The sequence below is a fragment of the Pavona decussata genome, unplaced genomic scaffold (genome assembly GCF_977016875.1).
Source record: "Pavona decussata unplaced genomic scaffold, jaPavDecu1.1 SCAFFOLD_83, whole genome shotgun sequence".
Taxonomy (NCBI): Eukaryota; Metazoa; Cnidaria; class Anthozoa; order Scleractinia; family Agariciidae; genus Pavona; species Pavona decussata.
Window position 1 is genome coordinate 1,608,467 of NW_028145501.1, and position 16,443 is coordinate 1,624,909.

The window sequence follows — 16,443 nt, forward strand, 5'->3', positions numbered from 1 at the left end:
ATAGCCCCTGGTTTAACCGATAGACCAAGAACACCATTATAAGGATAGTAACTTGAGCGAGCGTGATAATTGCTTCTTGCTAGGAGACAGTTTTTGCGCGCGCTCGTGAGGTTCGCTCGTTTTACTATTCCTAAGAAAAATAAGGGACTGCTCGGACTCAGAATCACGAAAAATTACCGCGTTTGAGCTTCCAAAGTCAAATCTTTATCTTAAAGCGAGCGAGCCAGAAAATTACTTCCCCGAGAAGACAATTTTCGCGCTGCTCACATGATCAGCTCGCATTACCATATCCGAAGAAAAATAAAGGACAAATCACAGTTAATTTAATCACGATCAAATCATAAAAATGAAAAGAAGGATGTTAAAGATGATTGAGTTAACTCACACACTCACCCAGTTTCGCAGCAAACTTTACGTGGTGCATATGTCTGAATGTTATACAGTGGCCCCGACAGTTTTGGCTCAGTCTCCGCAGGGCCCCATTTGTGGCCTTCACAAAGCCTCCCCATTTGACTCTGATGATGACCCCGACCCTGTTATTCTACCACCAAGACACTCCACTGTACCCACCCTAGTCGGCTGCTGTCGTTCCTCCCAGGAGGTCTGGCCGCCAACGACGTGCCCTCTTTTGGAAAAATCAGGACTGGGACTTAAACTAGCGTGCTAGGCTTTTGCGTTCTTCATGGTAGCACTATTCCGCGTCCTTTCACCTTACGTTAGTAATTTTCTACTACTCGCTGCACTTAGAAGGACAAAACTAAGGGACCAGAGACTGCACCGTTGTGCTTGTATCAGTTCAGTTTCAGTTCCGCTTTCTGCGTTGTTGTTCTAGTTTATGTTTCTGTATTTAGTCGTTTATATTGCATGTATATTCAGTTTACTTCTGTGCCTTAGTGCTAGAGAGAGAGTTAGAAGGCAACCACGCCACTACGTTATTTACATTGTACCCAGCGGTTGTCAGCGCTGCGCACGCGCGTCTGACGTTGTCTGTTCCATGTGCTCGCCACTGATCCGAGTTGTCGTATAATAAACCTTTGAGTTAAACGCAGTGTTTCCTCTTTATTGGCGGTGCCTGTCGTTGTACCGAAAGTACGTGGACGTTAAGCAAAGGTTAACGTCCTCTGAACCTCTGCTTAACGTCCATTTCTGAGACTATCTCACGGATTTTACAACCCTACAACATCCTTGTAGCTCACAAACCTATTATCACTTTACGACAATTACTGACGAGAGTAAAGGACAAAGACGAACCGAACTGCAGACAGGGAGCAGTTTACAAGGTCAAATGCTGCGGCTGCCAGGCCATATATATTGGTGTGACCAGCAGAAATTTAAACGTACGACTGACTGAACACAAACGAGCAACTAGAAATAGTGATATCAACCATCACATTGCTGAGCACCATTTACAAACGAACCACACAATCGACTGGGACTCTGTCAAGTGCATTGCCCACAGTACAAATTACTATCAACGACTCACTCTGGAACCGTTGCCTACAACTACCTGCACCATACAAACGACTTATTGACAACAACAACAAAACAGACACACAATAGACATTTTACTAACAATAGACCCACGGACTTTTTGACCATTAAAAGACGGATCGAAACGCAACAATGACTTTTTACAGTCTTCACATCCAATAACATCACGGCTTACTGACAAACGACCAATAACATCTCGACTTCGTTGACCAATCAGGTTAGCAACCACCTACTGACGTTCCACAATTCACTTGACTCTGAAGATGACTTCCGCTCAGGTTGTCGAAACGTCAGTCAAAGCTACACTCACCTGGATGATCTTAATTTACATACTTGTGACTTCTTTTTAGTATTATTCATTGTAAAGCGCCATGAACAATTATTGATTAGGCGCTATATAAGTATGTATGTATGTATTATTATTATTATTATTATTATTATTATTAAAATGCCGAATTTCATTTTTTTAAAACTTCATGACATTTGGGTTTTTTTTTCTTTTTCTTTACAAAAACGTTATTGCTTGAAAATATTATCTTTTTTTTAATCGAAATGAAATGTGAAAAGGCTTTTTAATAGCTCTTTTTTTTGTATATACTGTTAACTTGTAAATAGCAATTTGTGCGGTATGTTTTAATAAAGAATTATTTTATTATTATTTATTTAAAAAAAATTATTATTATTATTATTATTATTATTATTATCATTATTATTATTATTATTATTAACTACCTGTTATTTGAAGCCCTTTCTCTATAGTGTTTTCTTATACAAACATTGCATTTTGGATTGAGTAAACCAGCTGTCCAGCCCAGCACCTCTGACACCACACATTGCCTTTTCATTGTCAAGGGGCATCTAGTTGCACTTTGCTTCGGCTAATGCTTTCATGTCAATTCTCTTTTTAACAGTTTTAAGCCCATTGCAATTTCACGTGAAGAGCATTTTTGACAAGCTCACAAATGTAGATGTTCACGAAATGATCCCCCTGGTAGACCATTTTCTACATGTACCTTTTCCTGTACACGAGATCCGCAAGATCGACACATCATCTGACCTTTTCTATGTGTTGATGGATGCTGGACTGATATCTGCAAGCAACCGCAAAAGTTTGGCTAGATTGTTAAGATATGTGGATCGAGAAGATTTGAGCTACCGCCTGTTGACATTTGAAGGTGAGTCTAATGTTTTGCCTCAGAAAGATGTTGTGTTTAAGTTGGTTAGCATTAGACAAGTGATAATGGGCCATTTCCGAGTTGCTGTCAAACCTCATTATGAAAGTGAGAGTAACATCAAAGATTTGCATACGAAAATTAGTTTTGTTTACATATGAATGAAAACTACCGTCGTTTTCACCTAAGCGTGGACAGGTGATAGAAAAACATGTTCTTATTGGTTGCAAACATGACATGCTTGGTAACCAAACATTTGAAGTTTTACAGCCGTTAAGCAAACTTTCGCGTCAAGATTTTAAAGTGTTCGAATTTGTTGGTATGTTTTCGATAAACAAATACGGCCGCAACTTCAAATCAGACATTCCTCTCAGTCTGTCCAAGGATTTCGAAAATGATTCAAATGGCGGCTATTCGTCCAATAAGCGAAATATATAGAAGGTATCGTATAAATTGTTCAACTTTAACTGTCCACAAGTACACTAAATATCGCGAGACAGGCAACATCGACCCACTTTCAAGAAAGCATATCAGAACACCAAGCAAACTGTTGTACGGTGATTCCATGTTATTGGAGACGATTGTCCGAAGTAAGGGATCAAATTCTCTAAAAGAAATGAAATCGGAATTTAGTAACTTTGGTGATTGCGGTGAGTTGTCACTTTCTACCCTATTAAAACATGTTCGCAAAAACCTGCCAAGCGGTAAAGACTACTCCCGTAAGCGTTTTAAGTGCGCCGGTGAAAGGTTCACGCATGAAAACCCTGTTTACACACAGTTGTTCTTAGATTACTTGTCCGATAATCCCTCTTCCGTTAAGTTTTTTTTATGAAAGCGGATTTCAACTGCCAGATATTGGACACCGAGTCTATGGTTACTCTCCTGTGGGCGAGCAGTGTTTTGATGTTCGACGCTATTTATTAACAGCGAATATTACTCTCACCTTTCTAGCCGGTGTTGATGGATTGGAGTAACCAAATATTGTTCGAAGTGCATCAAAATCGATCGAATTTTTGAGATTTTTCTCCGAAGCGTCTCAAACAGTTGATCCTAATACCTCAAGACCAGTTTTGGAGGTTGGAGACATTATAGTGGTTGACAATTTTGCTGCCCATCACGGTGATGCCGAAGTAGCTCTTCGCAGTTTTTTAAATGATGTGGGAATGGAACTCTTGTTTTTGCCAGCTTATTCTCCTGACCTCAACCCTGACGAGGAAGTTTTTTCAAAGCTGAAATACCTCTTGAAATACCAATATCAAGATATTGTGTTTGAAAAATTGGAATATGCTGTATGCACACGGATTTCTTTCATTTTACTCAATAGGCCATTTCCGAGTTTCTGTGAACCTCACTATGAAAGCGAGGCTAAGTGCAAAACTTTTCATATGAAAATTAGTTTTGTTTGCATATGAATGAAAACTAATTTTCACAACAAAAACTTTGCACGTAGCCTCGCTTTCATAATGAGGTTCAAAGTAACTCGGAAATGGTCTATTAAAATGCTTCCATCACCAAACAACAAGCACAGCACAGATGTCATAGCAGTAATTCTCTCTAGTTATGATGCCTTGAAGTGTTGCATGACATCATCTTAACTGATTTTATATTGACCTTTCAGAAGAAGCAGTGAAACTAAACATTACGCTTGCATCAAATGCTGAAGGTTGGGACAAGGCGGTGAATAAACAATTACAAACTGAACTGGCACTCAATGCTGAAGTCAATTTAACTGGATTTGTGCCAAAGAATACTCAGCAACAGAGAGATTATGCACAGATGTTGAACATGGATCTTGTGGATGCAAAAGTCCTTCCTGGTTTTCCAACAACCGAGCTGCTATCCTATCCACCTAATGATCTGAAAATTGATATTTTGGTGATGCACTCTTCTGGACGTGATGTTGGGCGACAAGCACAGATCATAAGAGAAACCAAGAACTGCAAGTGGGCTCTTGTTGTGGAAACAGTCAGCGAAGATATGCAAGAATCTGAATATGCACTTCAGGAAACATTGTGTAAGAAAGCAGACCTTGTAATGGCTATTGGCCCTAAAGTTGCAGATGACTACGAATCTGGTGTGCGGTTACATGGAAAAGAAACAAAATTTTTCACCCTAACACCAGGAATTTTATACAAATACTTAGGTGCATGCCTACCTGCACAGATGATTAAAAGGCCACTGGCCTTTAAAATGTTCAATGTATTGATCAGCGGATCCTCCAAGTATTTTGAAGTCAGGGGGTGCGACATTGCGGCAACAGCTATCAAACTGTTAGAAGATCCTTCATACCGTCTGATTCTTGTTGCGCAGCCACATGATGATAATGCTGAGCTTAAGGAAGTCATGGTGAAGACTGGGCTGGACATGGCCCAAGTGACTGTGAAGAAATGTTCCGGAGACACAGAATCGTGGTGCAGATTGCTGTGCGAAGCAGATATTCTCATAAATCCATCAAGAACCGAAGGCTTTGGAATGAGCGGTCTCCGTGCCATTTCAGCAGATCTTCCAGTACTCATCAGTGCCAACACTGGCCTTGGCATGGTCCTGAAGAAGTTACCTTCTGGTGAAAAGCACGTAGTAGACTCTAATGACCCGCAGGTTTGGGCTGACAAGATAAAGGACGTCAGAGCAAAAGACTCAAGAACACGTCACTTGGAATCAACGAATCTGAGAAACGAATACAGGTCAGTGATCAACTGGGAAAGACAGTGCAATGAATTGGTGGAGACCTTTTCACAGATGGTTCCACAAGGTATGAAAATGAATTATTTAATGTTACTGTTTTTCTAACAACCCTTAGACAACCCTGTAGCTCTGACACATGAAAAACAAGAATCACCTTTATACTGATTGATATTATTTTTTAACAACTCTTATTTTCTGAAACATTTCTGAAGAGTTGTTTTCATCTATGCATTTGCTCATTGAAAGAAAGATAATGGCAGCCATTGTTAATAAATAAATGCTCAAGCTCAGTTGATATGATGATTCTAACATAAGTTTATCACTGGTTTTGTTCATCTAGGTTTTGGTCTCAAGCCTCCATGTTGGACTAGATTAGGACTCGATGTCAACTTATAGAGCCCAGTTCTCAACGTTTTCGCCATGTTTTTTTTCCAAGTGTATTACCAAACACAAGTCGGTGTCAATTGAATCGGCTGAATCTCAAAAATAGATCGCAGCAATCTTAAATGTGGTATTGTGACTTATATAAGAGTATATAAACTGCATGGTTAAAACGTTATTACTCCCATTTCGTGAAAATTTAGACAGTGTTGCAAAATGTCGTTATCCCAAAGGTACGAAATATTAGAAGTTGTCAGTTGTGAAAATCTCCTTTGATTAGGTAACTGTCTTCCGTCTTATACAGGTCAGAGAAAATTATGTTCTCAACCATGCCTTGCTAGCAAAGAAGTTCAAACAGCCGCTTCTTATGGTGGGACCTCACCAGCAAGTGGTAAGATACGAAACACGTTTCGCCAATACTATGTCATTTGCATATATGAACCGATTGAGAAGGATCTCGAACAACTTTCTGCCAATTTCATATTATTTGCATACTTGGGAGTTTTGTGGAAAGAGTCCAGAGAGCAGGAAGCATTCAGAGAAGGAAGTAGATTAGAGAAGTGCGGAGTGCTGGGGATTTGGATGAGGTTTAGTCCGGAGAAGTGATGTCTGACGGATGAAGAGTTAATTACTTCATCCCACACAACATCTTTCCGTTATGGGCCCTCCAGCTTAGGGAGGCTGTTGTTTAGTTGATAATGAGGGGGGGGGGGGGGGGGGACCTTTAGAGTGTGTTTTATTTCCACAGTAATTGGTTAAAAGTTAAATTTGGCCTGAATGATGTAGATATTTCTATTGAATGTTGATACACAGCCATACAAACAAATGTTTATTGTCAAACTTCTAAATGCATCGTTGAAATAAAGTATGACCCATTTCCTTTTTCATTTTTATTTTACTTTCCATGACAAGTAAGTTGCATCCTCTTTCTGGTTTGTATTAATTACGAAGGTCCGCATTCGGTACCTCATACACTACTCTTGTACACTATTTTCTTTATTTCTTGAGTCATTTTTAGTATTTTATTTACTATTGATCAATTTTAATCAACAACGTTGTAGAAGTTAAAGGTTAAAGCGAGCACATTACTCATCCTGGTGTTGAGAAGAATTGATATCATTCCACGATACAGTCGAACCTACCGTAAGCGACCACCCAAAATGCCAAGATTTAGTGGTCCCTTACGGGAGGTGGTCGCTTACGACTGAGAGTCGAGCCAGAGAGGGTCTCTTCTGGAAACAGGTCTGGCACATCTACTTATTTGAAGAGAATTTATTGCGTGGATTTTCCTAGTTACAATACGAGCAGTGTTAGATTGTCACTAAAAGTTCCTCGCCAACTCTGAGTAGTGTAGTACATACAGCGAACTTGAAGATCAGACCATGTGTCAAGTGGTCGCTTACAAGAGGTTAGAAACAATGAAAAATTATAATGCCGCCACCTCAAAAAGTGGTCGCGGTCGCTTACCAGAGGTGGTTGTTTACGAGAGGTTCCAACTATAGGGCTTTGACTGGGAAAATGTTGGTGTTTTGAACAGGTGGTCGCTTATTTGAGGTGGTCGCACTTAGAGGTTCGACTATATTTTACTTTATAACTTGATTTTTAATCGCAGTGACCTGTCCACTGTTAAAGCCTGGGTGGTGCCTAGTTATAATATATCAATTATCATGTCAATTTAAAATGTTGCAATTTATGATGAACTTTTTTTTGCAGGGCGTCAAGACGAATATGGAGTCGATTACAAAGCAAAGTCTGGTTATGTCTTGGTGATAAACAATTTCATCTTCCAGAGTGGCGCATTTAACGTGATGAGTCTGTTCGATGTTTTTGATAAGTTTGGCTTCAGAACCCGGATAGACGACAATCTTACGAAAGGTGGCCTGCTAAAGGTGCTGACAGACACCTCAAAGAAAGACTTCTCGGAATACGACTGTTTTGTGTGTGTGATCCTAAGCCATGGATCAAAAGGCGGAATCTGTGGAACAGATGATGAGACGATTACACTTGACGCCATCACATCACTCTTCCATTCCAAGAAGTGCCCCACGCTGGAAGGAAAGCCAAAAATATTTTTGGTTGAAGCTTCCCAACCAGACAACGTAGTTGACGTTGAACCATTTTCAAGCCCAAGTGTTCTCGATGACGATGTTCTGATTTGTTATGCTTCTCCACTTCGGGAAAGCTACAAACAACGTTCTCCGTTTATATCTTCTGTTGTTAGCACGTTCCACAAGCGCGCAGCAAAAGATCACCTCATGGATATGATGTTGAGTGTAAACATGCATGCTAAAATTAACCTCAAAATGCGGCACCCGTGGCAGGTATGCACACTAACAAAGAGAGTGTTTTTTGAAATGAAAAAATGACTCAGAACATGGTGGATCAGGGAAAAACAGTGATAATGCAATCAAAATAGACTATAGTGTTAATAATCTTTAGATTGTAAAGACACTGTAAATATGCAACAGCTTAATTAAGTTCAGCGTTCGGGGATATCTTAGCCACTATTTTACAAGAAACTGTAGTATTAACGTGTGTAGCAATTGCCGTAAAAATTGCTTACATTAGGCGTCGGTCCTTCAGCAGCCTTCTTAATGGTATTTCCTCACGTCAAAGAAAATAATGATATTAGTTTGTATTTCGTTCTAGATTATATTTGTTAGGTGTGGAATGTACAGTAGCTCTTAAATTTTAGAACGTCATTTTTGCATTTTTAGATTGTATAAAGTAGTTTTAACATTGTAAAACATTTTTAGATTGTATAAAATGTCTTGATAGTAGCAAGCAAGTCAAAAGTGTGAAGAAAACGACAAAATCTTTCAGTTTTAACATTGTAAAACATTTTTAGATTTTAACCCAGGTACCAGCCTGGCAGTGAATGGGACATCTAATTAGTTTAGATGCATTACATTTGAATATGATACTAGAAGTAAGAAGTATAAATAGCAGTAGACCAGGGCATTTTTCATATGATTATTCGAAGTAATTGTTCTTAATTATTTTAACATGGCAGTTGCATAAGACTTGCTGTCATGAGAGACAACCAAAATGTAGTCATTTAATATTGAAACTGAACAAAACACTTAGGAATGTAGTTTAATGTGTTTCTTTAACCCTTTTGAGCCCTTGCAGTCTTTAATCTTTAATAATAATCTTTATTTGTGCTTTTTTTTCAATTTACATGTTGATTCTTACAATCTTTTAGCGGTGATATATCGAATTAAATTAATTATTAGTTAGAATAATGTGTAAAGCAAGGAAGCTTAATGAACCATTTGGTTATCTTGTTAGCTCCCTGGCTAATTTAGGTTCTAGATAGCAAGCAAAAAAGAAAAAAAATGAAAAAGCAAAAGGAAGGAAGAACTTATTGCAGTGATCAGCGTTAAATTTCTTCTTGTAATATCAATGCTTATTCAACTTCTGGGGTCAAGAGAATTAAGGATATGATCACCCAAGGTGAACTTTCTTGGTAATAATAACTTCTCCACAGTTTTTTTATAAGAAAAGTATAGGGACAAGATAGGAGAATTTGTTCTTTCATAGTTGAAGGGTAAAAGGGTTCACTCCGTAGAAAGCGCAAAGCAAAACTAAGGTAATGGTATTAGTGGCTGTTTCGCCAATTGGTCATTACTTCAATTGATGAAAGTTCAGGGCTATACCTATGTTCGCAGGAAATCCTTTTTAGCCCAATCTTAGAAGCAGAAAATAAATTAATAGTAGTTGTAGTGTGTTGTATTCATTAAGCATACCTTATTATAAAAAATAAACGCTTCATGAAATTAAGGCGGATTTTAGAAATTCGCGTTAATTTAAGTTGTGTCAACTTTTGATAACGTTAATTTCCGCATCATCAATTTCGTTGCCCGTTAAATTTCCGTGACCTTAGTTTCCATTGTTTTCGCACTAAATTCTCGATACACTCCAGAAAGGAAAAAGTATTCTTTTACGAGGGTGGAGATCCCCGATTTCATGGACACTGAGAAGAACGCTCGAAGTGGTCAGACTCCCTCACTTAATCCCTACGTTTAGGAACAATTCCACGAACACTATTTGCATTTCAGATCCTTACACTTAGTATTAAAACAAATGTCTTCCTGTTGTTTCAACACACTATGTTTCTTTGCGTAAATTGCCTTGATTTCCCTCATTTTGAACGTTTAGCACCTCTTTCCATTAATTTCCTTTGTTGAGAACTAATTTCCTATTCAATTCGCGTTAATTTAACTCGCGATAACTTCCAATACCTTACTTTGCACTAGCGTTAATTTCCTATGGTAAGGTAGTAGATCTCTCCACTGGTCAATATTAGTAGCAGTTTATCAAAGTGTACCTAAATATTAGCATTGTTTAGCTGTCGAGGCACAACATGCCAAGTGATTTCAATAAATTTAATAATGAAATTAATAAACTAATGGTATTCCAAGCATTTGAGCAACAAATATGTCTAAATTAATTTCCAGTTTGTTTAAAAACATTATTCCTTTGCTTTTAGTTATTAACCTACAGTCTTCACTTTTCTCACTTCTGATAGCGGTCTTCAATACAGGGTCCTAATACAACAACCAAACATTGTCACATCATGCGAGAAATTATTTCTTGTTTTGTAGATAGAGAGGAATTCACGTATGAATACTGGAACAATAGAAATTGGTTAATGAGTTAAAAGGGACCTCGTCGATTTTTGAAGATTGGGGTCACTTTTGCTCAGTAACAAATTTCTATTGTTTCAAAATTTAAAGGCAATTTTCTCCCTACCTACAAAAGCTGCAATCTTGACACTTTCACCAAATATTAACGTACTAAATGTCTTTTCAACGCGCGTACATTCCTGCGGAAAATCCTCTTTTTGACGGAGAAATTCGCCTATAAATATTGAAACAGTAGAAATTGGTTAATGAGTTACTGAAAGGACCTCGTCGATTTTTAAGATCGGGGTCACTTTTGCTCATTAATAAATTTCTATTGTTTCAATATTTAAAGGCGATTTTCTCCCCATCTACAAGAGCTGCAATCTTGACACTTTCACAAAATATTGACCTACTAATTGTCTTTCCAACGCGCGTACATTCCTGCTGAAAATTCTCTTTTTGACAGAGAAATTCGCCTATGAATGGAGTGGAGTTATGGTGCTGTTCTAGAGAGTAGGCGTTGCTTTGAGCCACCATTTTGGATTTTCAAAACGTGTCAAGTTGGAATGAATCAAGGGGGTGCGGAAGGAAGGAAAAGGTCAGGCACCTACCCTCTCGAGGGTCATTTTTTTTTTTTTTATTCAGAGAAATGACTGAAAATCTATTCATTTTACTTCGATTAGTTTTTCCAGAATTGAAGCATAGCCCTGTCTTTCTTGCGGGGTAGGACAGGGAAGGCAATACCGTTCAATGCTTGTTTTTTTGTTGTTGTTGTTGTTGTTTTGTTTTTGTTTTTGTTTTTTGTTAGCGCTTCGAGGTTTCAAGGTTTCGAGCAATCCACAATAGGAGGGCTCAATTAATCTTTCAAAATGCTTTTACATGTAAAATAAATCTTAGAAATGAAAAGAATGACAAACCTTTAGAAGGAAAAAACTCGGCAACAGGGCATGAATGTCTCATGGAAGTCTCTTGGTGTATGTAGCCGTACGTTTTTATTGTATCTCCGCCTTAAATTTTTTCCTATTTCATTTAAATTCAATCACACCGTTTTTCTCCATTCTCCATTTTTCACCATTTTAATTCGACAGTTTGTCCATGCATTCAAATGCGGCAACGAAATCTCACATTTCAAATTTATTAGTATAAAATACGCAATGTTCTTCTATTTTACTTGATCTTACAAGCATTGATTATCTTTAATTCCAAACTCGTTAATGTAAAGGATAAAAAATATCTGTCTATATTAAGGTGGTAAGATACGAACTAGAATATAAAACTTCGTAGAAGTTGTCGTAATTTTTTGGGGGTTTTATTCTGATATAGTTTTTAAGTCAATCTCTGATTCTTAGCGAATACAGAGACTATGAGTATTCTCCGATCATGAGGTACTGTGGACTCAGAAAAGCAGAAAGTTTTTTTCGTCATATAGTGTAAGAGTACATGAATTTTCATTTTGTAAATCAAAGATGAAAAGAGATTTCAAGGCTTCAAAAAAAACCACAATTTGAATGTGCGGGAAAATACTCCAGACAGCTATTTCACGCTATAAATCCCACAGGCCTAGATTTGAACAAAAACATAAAAAATGTCAAGTTATTCATTAGAACATGGGCATAGAATTCCACTCCAAATATGGTTTTTCCATCGACCAGCGATTGGTTCCAGCTTCTAATCCATATTCATGACTGAAAGTGCAGAATCCTCGTCAAACCAAACAACTTCTTGGCGAGTGAGGACGTGTGAAGGTGACCTCTGTCGTTGAAGCTTTACTAATACGCCAGGAACAAGCGTCAAAGACTTTGAAGGAAGGAATATTGGCTTCGCTAAGACGCAAACGGTAAGAGTCTAATTCCATTAACTGTTTTTAGTACGTAAAATTCCGAAGTCATCCCGATGTGAGCTCGTCCTGGAGTTTCGTTTTATTGACGTGGCGATTCACTCTGCGTGGTTTAAAATAGAATAATTCAACAGCACCTTGTAAGAAGAGCTAAACAGACATATAGCAGTGACTGAAGAGTTAACGATAAATAAACTGAATTTAAGGTCTTTTCTGTGGCAAGAAACCTTTCTTCCGAATAGGCCATTTTACAGTTGTGTGCTAAGTGACCTGGCGTTGGATTGCAAGCGAGGCTGCGGGTGACCTTGTTTTGATACAAACCTCACTGTTTTTCATATGTAGATCATGCTGTTCTTATGCTAACTAGTTTGCATTTACATATGAATAGCAGTGAGGTTTGTATCAAAACAAGGTCACCCACAGCCTCGCTTCCAATCCAAGGCCAGGTCACTAAACACACAACTATAAAATGGCCTATTGTCCGAAGCGGCCACGTGTTGAGAACTTTGTCCTACGAATACATTTTGCATTCTTGTTTTGAGTTGAGAAACTTACTCAGGCGAGTTGTACTCTTGAAACTAAGGTACAAGTTCATTGTGCAAATTTATTAGCTCTCTTCACCAACTTTCGCTGTGGTACCGCTTATGATGCTGTACAAGGTGGTTCTACCTTTTGAGTCTGTGGATGAAATTCTGGCAAGATTTCCGCACGGCCCCATACATTAATTATGTATACATTTTGCGACTCAAACTCTATTCATGCTCGTTCTTTGTGTAAGAGGGTTAGTATGACAGTGATGCATGTATAATTAATGTATGGGGCTGTACGGAAATCTTTCCTGAAATTCTAAAGTGTGACCATTCAAACGAAAGCTACTGAGCAGTACTGTTTATCATGCTATACAAGGTAATTCTGTAGATGAAATCCTAAAGTGCGCTCTTGAAACTATCAGATACAAGTTCACTGTCCAAAATTTGTTAGCTCTCTTCACCAACTTTCGCTGTGTGGTACTGTTTATCATACTGTACAAGGTGGTTTTACCTTTTGAGCTGTGGATGAAATCCTAAAGTGTGACCATTCAAATGAAAGCTACTGAGAGCACTGTCTTATAGTGCCTTTTGTTTGTCATTACTTCACAAGATGAAACTCGAAAAAACTTGGAATTTTTATTTTGGGCTTTATTGAGCCTAAAGAAACATCGCATGCTTATGATGATTGTGGTGACGATGGCGATAAACGTTATTTAAATTTTAAAGTATTTAGCAAAGCATGCTGCTTAATTTTTATGGCATATTTGTTGAACACAAACTCATGTGTTTTGTTTGTTTTATTTCCAGGAAAGACATTTTCACAAGAAAGAAGATCGAACAGGAGAAGCAAAAGGATCAGAAAAGAGGGAAAAGTATTGAACTGAAGCAAACGGAACAAAGATAAGATTTCATTTTTGTATAAAAATGATACCTTTAAAAAATGGTGGCGGTGTATGACAAAATTATTGAATCTTCAATGCAGTAACAGTCAATTGATGGTCTATTTACTAAAATATAGTATGTTCAAATTTTAAATCAACAAATCATTTTGTGGGACAGCAGATCCCGGCGGGGGGATTAAGCTGATATTTTCAGTCAGAAATGCTGACGTTCGAATATACGGTCGCTTAATTTTGAAAACACTGTCGATGCAACATAATTTCTTTCAATCCTTCTTTTAAGACATACCAGCCATCTTTTAAAGATATTATTCTACAGATCGGTTGAGGCACTTTTAGCGTTAACTCTGAGCGATTAGTCCATATTGACATACTGTACTTTAACGCCACATTTTTCCCGATTTCAATTTGTTTTATGAATAGATTTGTCAACAAATTAACTTGAAACTCAAACTGAATTTTTTTAATGGTAAAATTGGAATATGAAAATTAAAAATGAATAAAAAAATTGAAAACAAAAAATGAAAATTAAAAACGTCAACATCGGAGATCACTCAGTGTTGCGCTATTTAGAAATCGGTTAAGTTATTTTTCAGTTATATTCTGTTGCCAAGGTGGAACCGAAGTTGTATAAAAGGAAAATGAAATTTATTGCTCTTTTTTCGAAAAAAAAAATTGAAATCTAAAACACTTCTAGGTTAAGTCGAAATGCCGAACAAGGATATACAAGAGATGAGACTAGCAATTGCGTTTTCGTTCTTAACTACAAAACGATTTGATGAAATTAAAAACATCCAAAAGAAATGTTTGTTTTCGTAGGTCAATTTGATATTACCCGATTGTTTACAAATATCTTGGAAATTACATATTATTTGGTGTGTAAAATAGAAATTTTGTTGATGGACTTCCGTTTTAATTGAATTACGAAAGAAGTGGAAGCTTACATGTAAATTTCAAAATCACTGATTCTTCAATTTTGGATCACTCTCCGCTTTTGTCAATTCGATATCAGATTGCCTGATTATGTACAAAAATCTTCAAAACTCTATCATTTGGTCTGTGAATGAAACCCTTGTTAATGTTCTTACGAAAATGGGCGTTTAAATTTCAAAATCACTGATTCTTCAATTTTGGATCACTCTCTGTTTTGGTTAATTTGATATCAAATTGCTTTATTATCTACAAAACTCTGCAAAATTCTATATCATTTGGTCTGTGAACGGAAACCTTGTTCATGTTCTCACGAAAATGGACGCTTAAATTTCAAAATAATTCTTTAGTTTTGGATCTCTCTCTGTTTTGGTTAGTTCGATATTAAAATGCCTGATTACCGACAAAAATCTGCACAATTCTACATCATATGATCTGCGAAATAGAAACTGTTGATGACCTCGATTTTTTGATTGAATTACAAACAAACTAGAAGCTTAATAACTTTTAAAATAAATTCTTCAATTTAGGCAAATTCGCGACGGGCATAAAAATCAAAATCAAAAATGTACACTTAGCAGTTCCACCTTCGTTCACTGTTGTCAAGGGAACACAAGGCTTTAAAGAGGATCCCCATGGAAACGTGGTATTACTAATTGAATTGTTTAGGTGTGGCGTGGACTTGGACTTATACTTTACAAGGATTACCTTGATCAAAAATTTTATTTATTGAAAAGGAAAAATTATGGAGGATCCCTTCTGTTATTCCTTATGTTCCCTTTACATGCTGTAGTATGTATGATAAAAATAAGCGTCTGGTTGGAATGATGTGGACAAAACCATAGAAAACGTCTCGGGGACATCTTTTGCAACAAATTAGAGTTACGGACCACAAAAGATTGAATGATTTTCTCACCATTTCATTTCCGGAAGAGATACAAAATATAAAATTGCAGGTTTGCTGTATTCCATTTCTTTTTGTCCGAAATAAGTTCAATGTAAATTGATTCTCGGTTGGGAAACAGGGTTTTTTTAAGGCATACAAAAAGAGGACTTTAAGGAGAAAGTCATAAATTGGCCACCACAAACGCAAAAAAAGAAAGAAGAAAAACAAGTTTCCGAGGACAGACAACGTCCTTTAAATTTGCGCTTACGGCAAACGCGCAAAACTCAAATTCATTTCGAAATATTCCTCAGAGAATTTTAAAATTGCATTGTATTTGAATTCAAATTTTCCTGTGAAAAAAATTGAATAAATTATTCGTTCAACCAAGTTGTTTACAAAATAGTTCACGAGAGTTTTGCCTGCTGTTCACACTTTCATGTAATATATCAAACACGAGGAAGAGTGTTTCATCAGATATCCAAACACTGAAAAGTAGGTTGAAAAAACGAGGCGCAGCCGTGTTTTTTAAACGACTTCGAGGTGTTTGGATATCTGATGAAACACACTTTCGAGTGTTTGATATGGCTTCTCAAATGATCAATAATTCTTGGAGAAATTCAAGGCTAAAATTGGCAAAATTTTATAATAATTAGGATCACATATCCAAGCCACGGCCACGGTAGTGATTTTCTTTGTTTTCTCTTGATGAATTATTAACGAGTTTGAGAAGTCCCGTGCAAAAATATTATGTAAATCTGATGTCACTTTGTGGGAAAAAAATTACCCAGTTAAAATTTTCCAATCCAAGAAAGATTAGACTTTCGCCATTTTGATAAAAAACTCATTTAAACAGTCGAAGTAGAAATCTATTGAGCTTACGGCGAAGGCACAAAGTTCCAAATAATTTCGAAACAAATGTTCCTCAGAGAATTTTTCAATTGCATTGTATTTGAATTCCAATTTTTCTGTGGAAAAAAATTGAATAGATTATACGTTCAACCGAG

The 16,443-nt window shown here is 37.1% G+C and overlaps 1 protein-coding gene and 2 long non-coding RNA genes across 10 annotated transcripts in view; 2 read left to right on the forward strand and 1 right to left on the reverse strand.

The window, feature by feature from the left end:
- LOC146475770 (uncharacterized) overlaps positions 1 to 9,537 on the forward strand; it is a 104,380-nt gene extending 94,843 nt beyond the window's left edge. The window contains exons 4-7 of the mRNA XM_085115504.1: positions 2,403 to 2,666; positions 4,282 to 5,415; positions 6,034 to 6,120; positions 7,443 to 9,537. Coding sequence (XP_084971630.1) covers positions 2,403 to 2,666; positions 4,282 to 5,415; positions 6,034 to 6,120; positions 7,443 to 8,095 — 2,138 coding nt within the window. The 3' untranslated portion in view covers positions 8,096 to 9,537. The remainder of the gene's footprint in view (positions 1 to 2,402; positions 2,667 to 4,281; positions 5,416 to 6,033; positions 6,121 to 7,442) is intronic.
- LOC146475772 (uncharacterized) overlaps positions 1 to 16,443 on the reverse strand; it is a 238,143-nt gene that overhangs the window by 53,913 nt on the left and 167,787 nt on the right. The window lies entirely within an intron of this gene.
- LOC146475774 (uncharacterized) lies at positions 12,007 to 14,979 on the forward strand. Its single transcript, XR_014865778.1, has 2 exons — positions 12,007 to 12,194; positions 13,532 to 14,979. It is a non-coding gene; the product is annotated as an uncharacterized LOC146475774 (long non-coding RNA).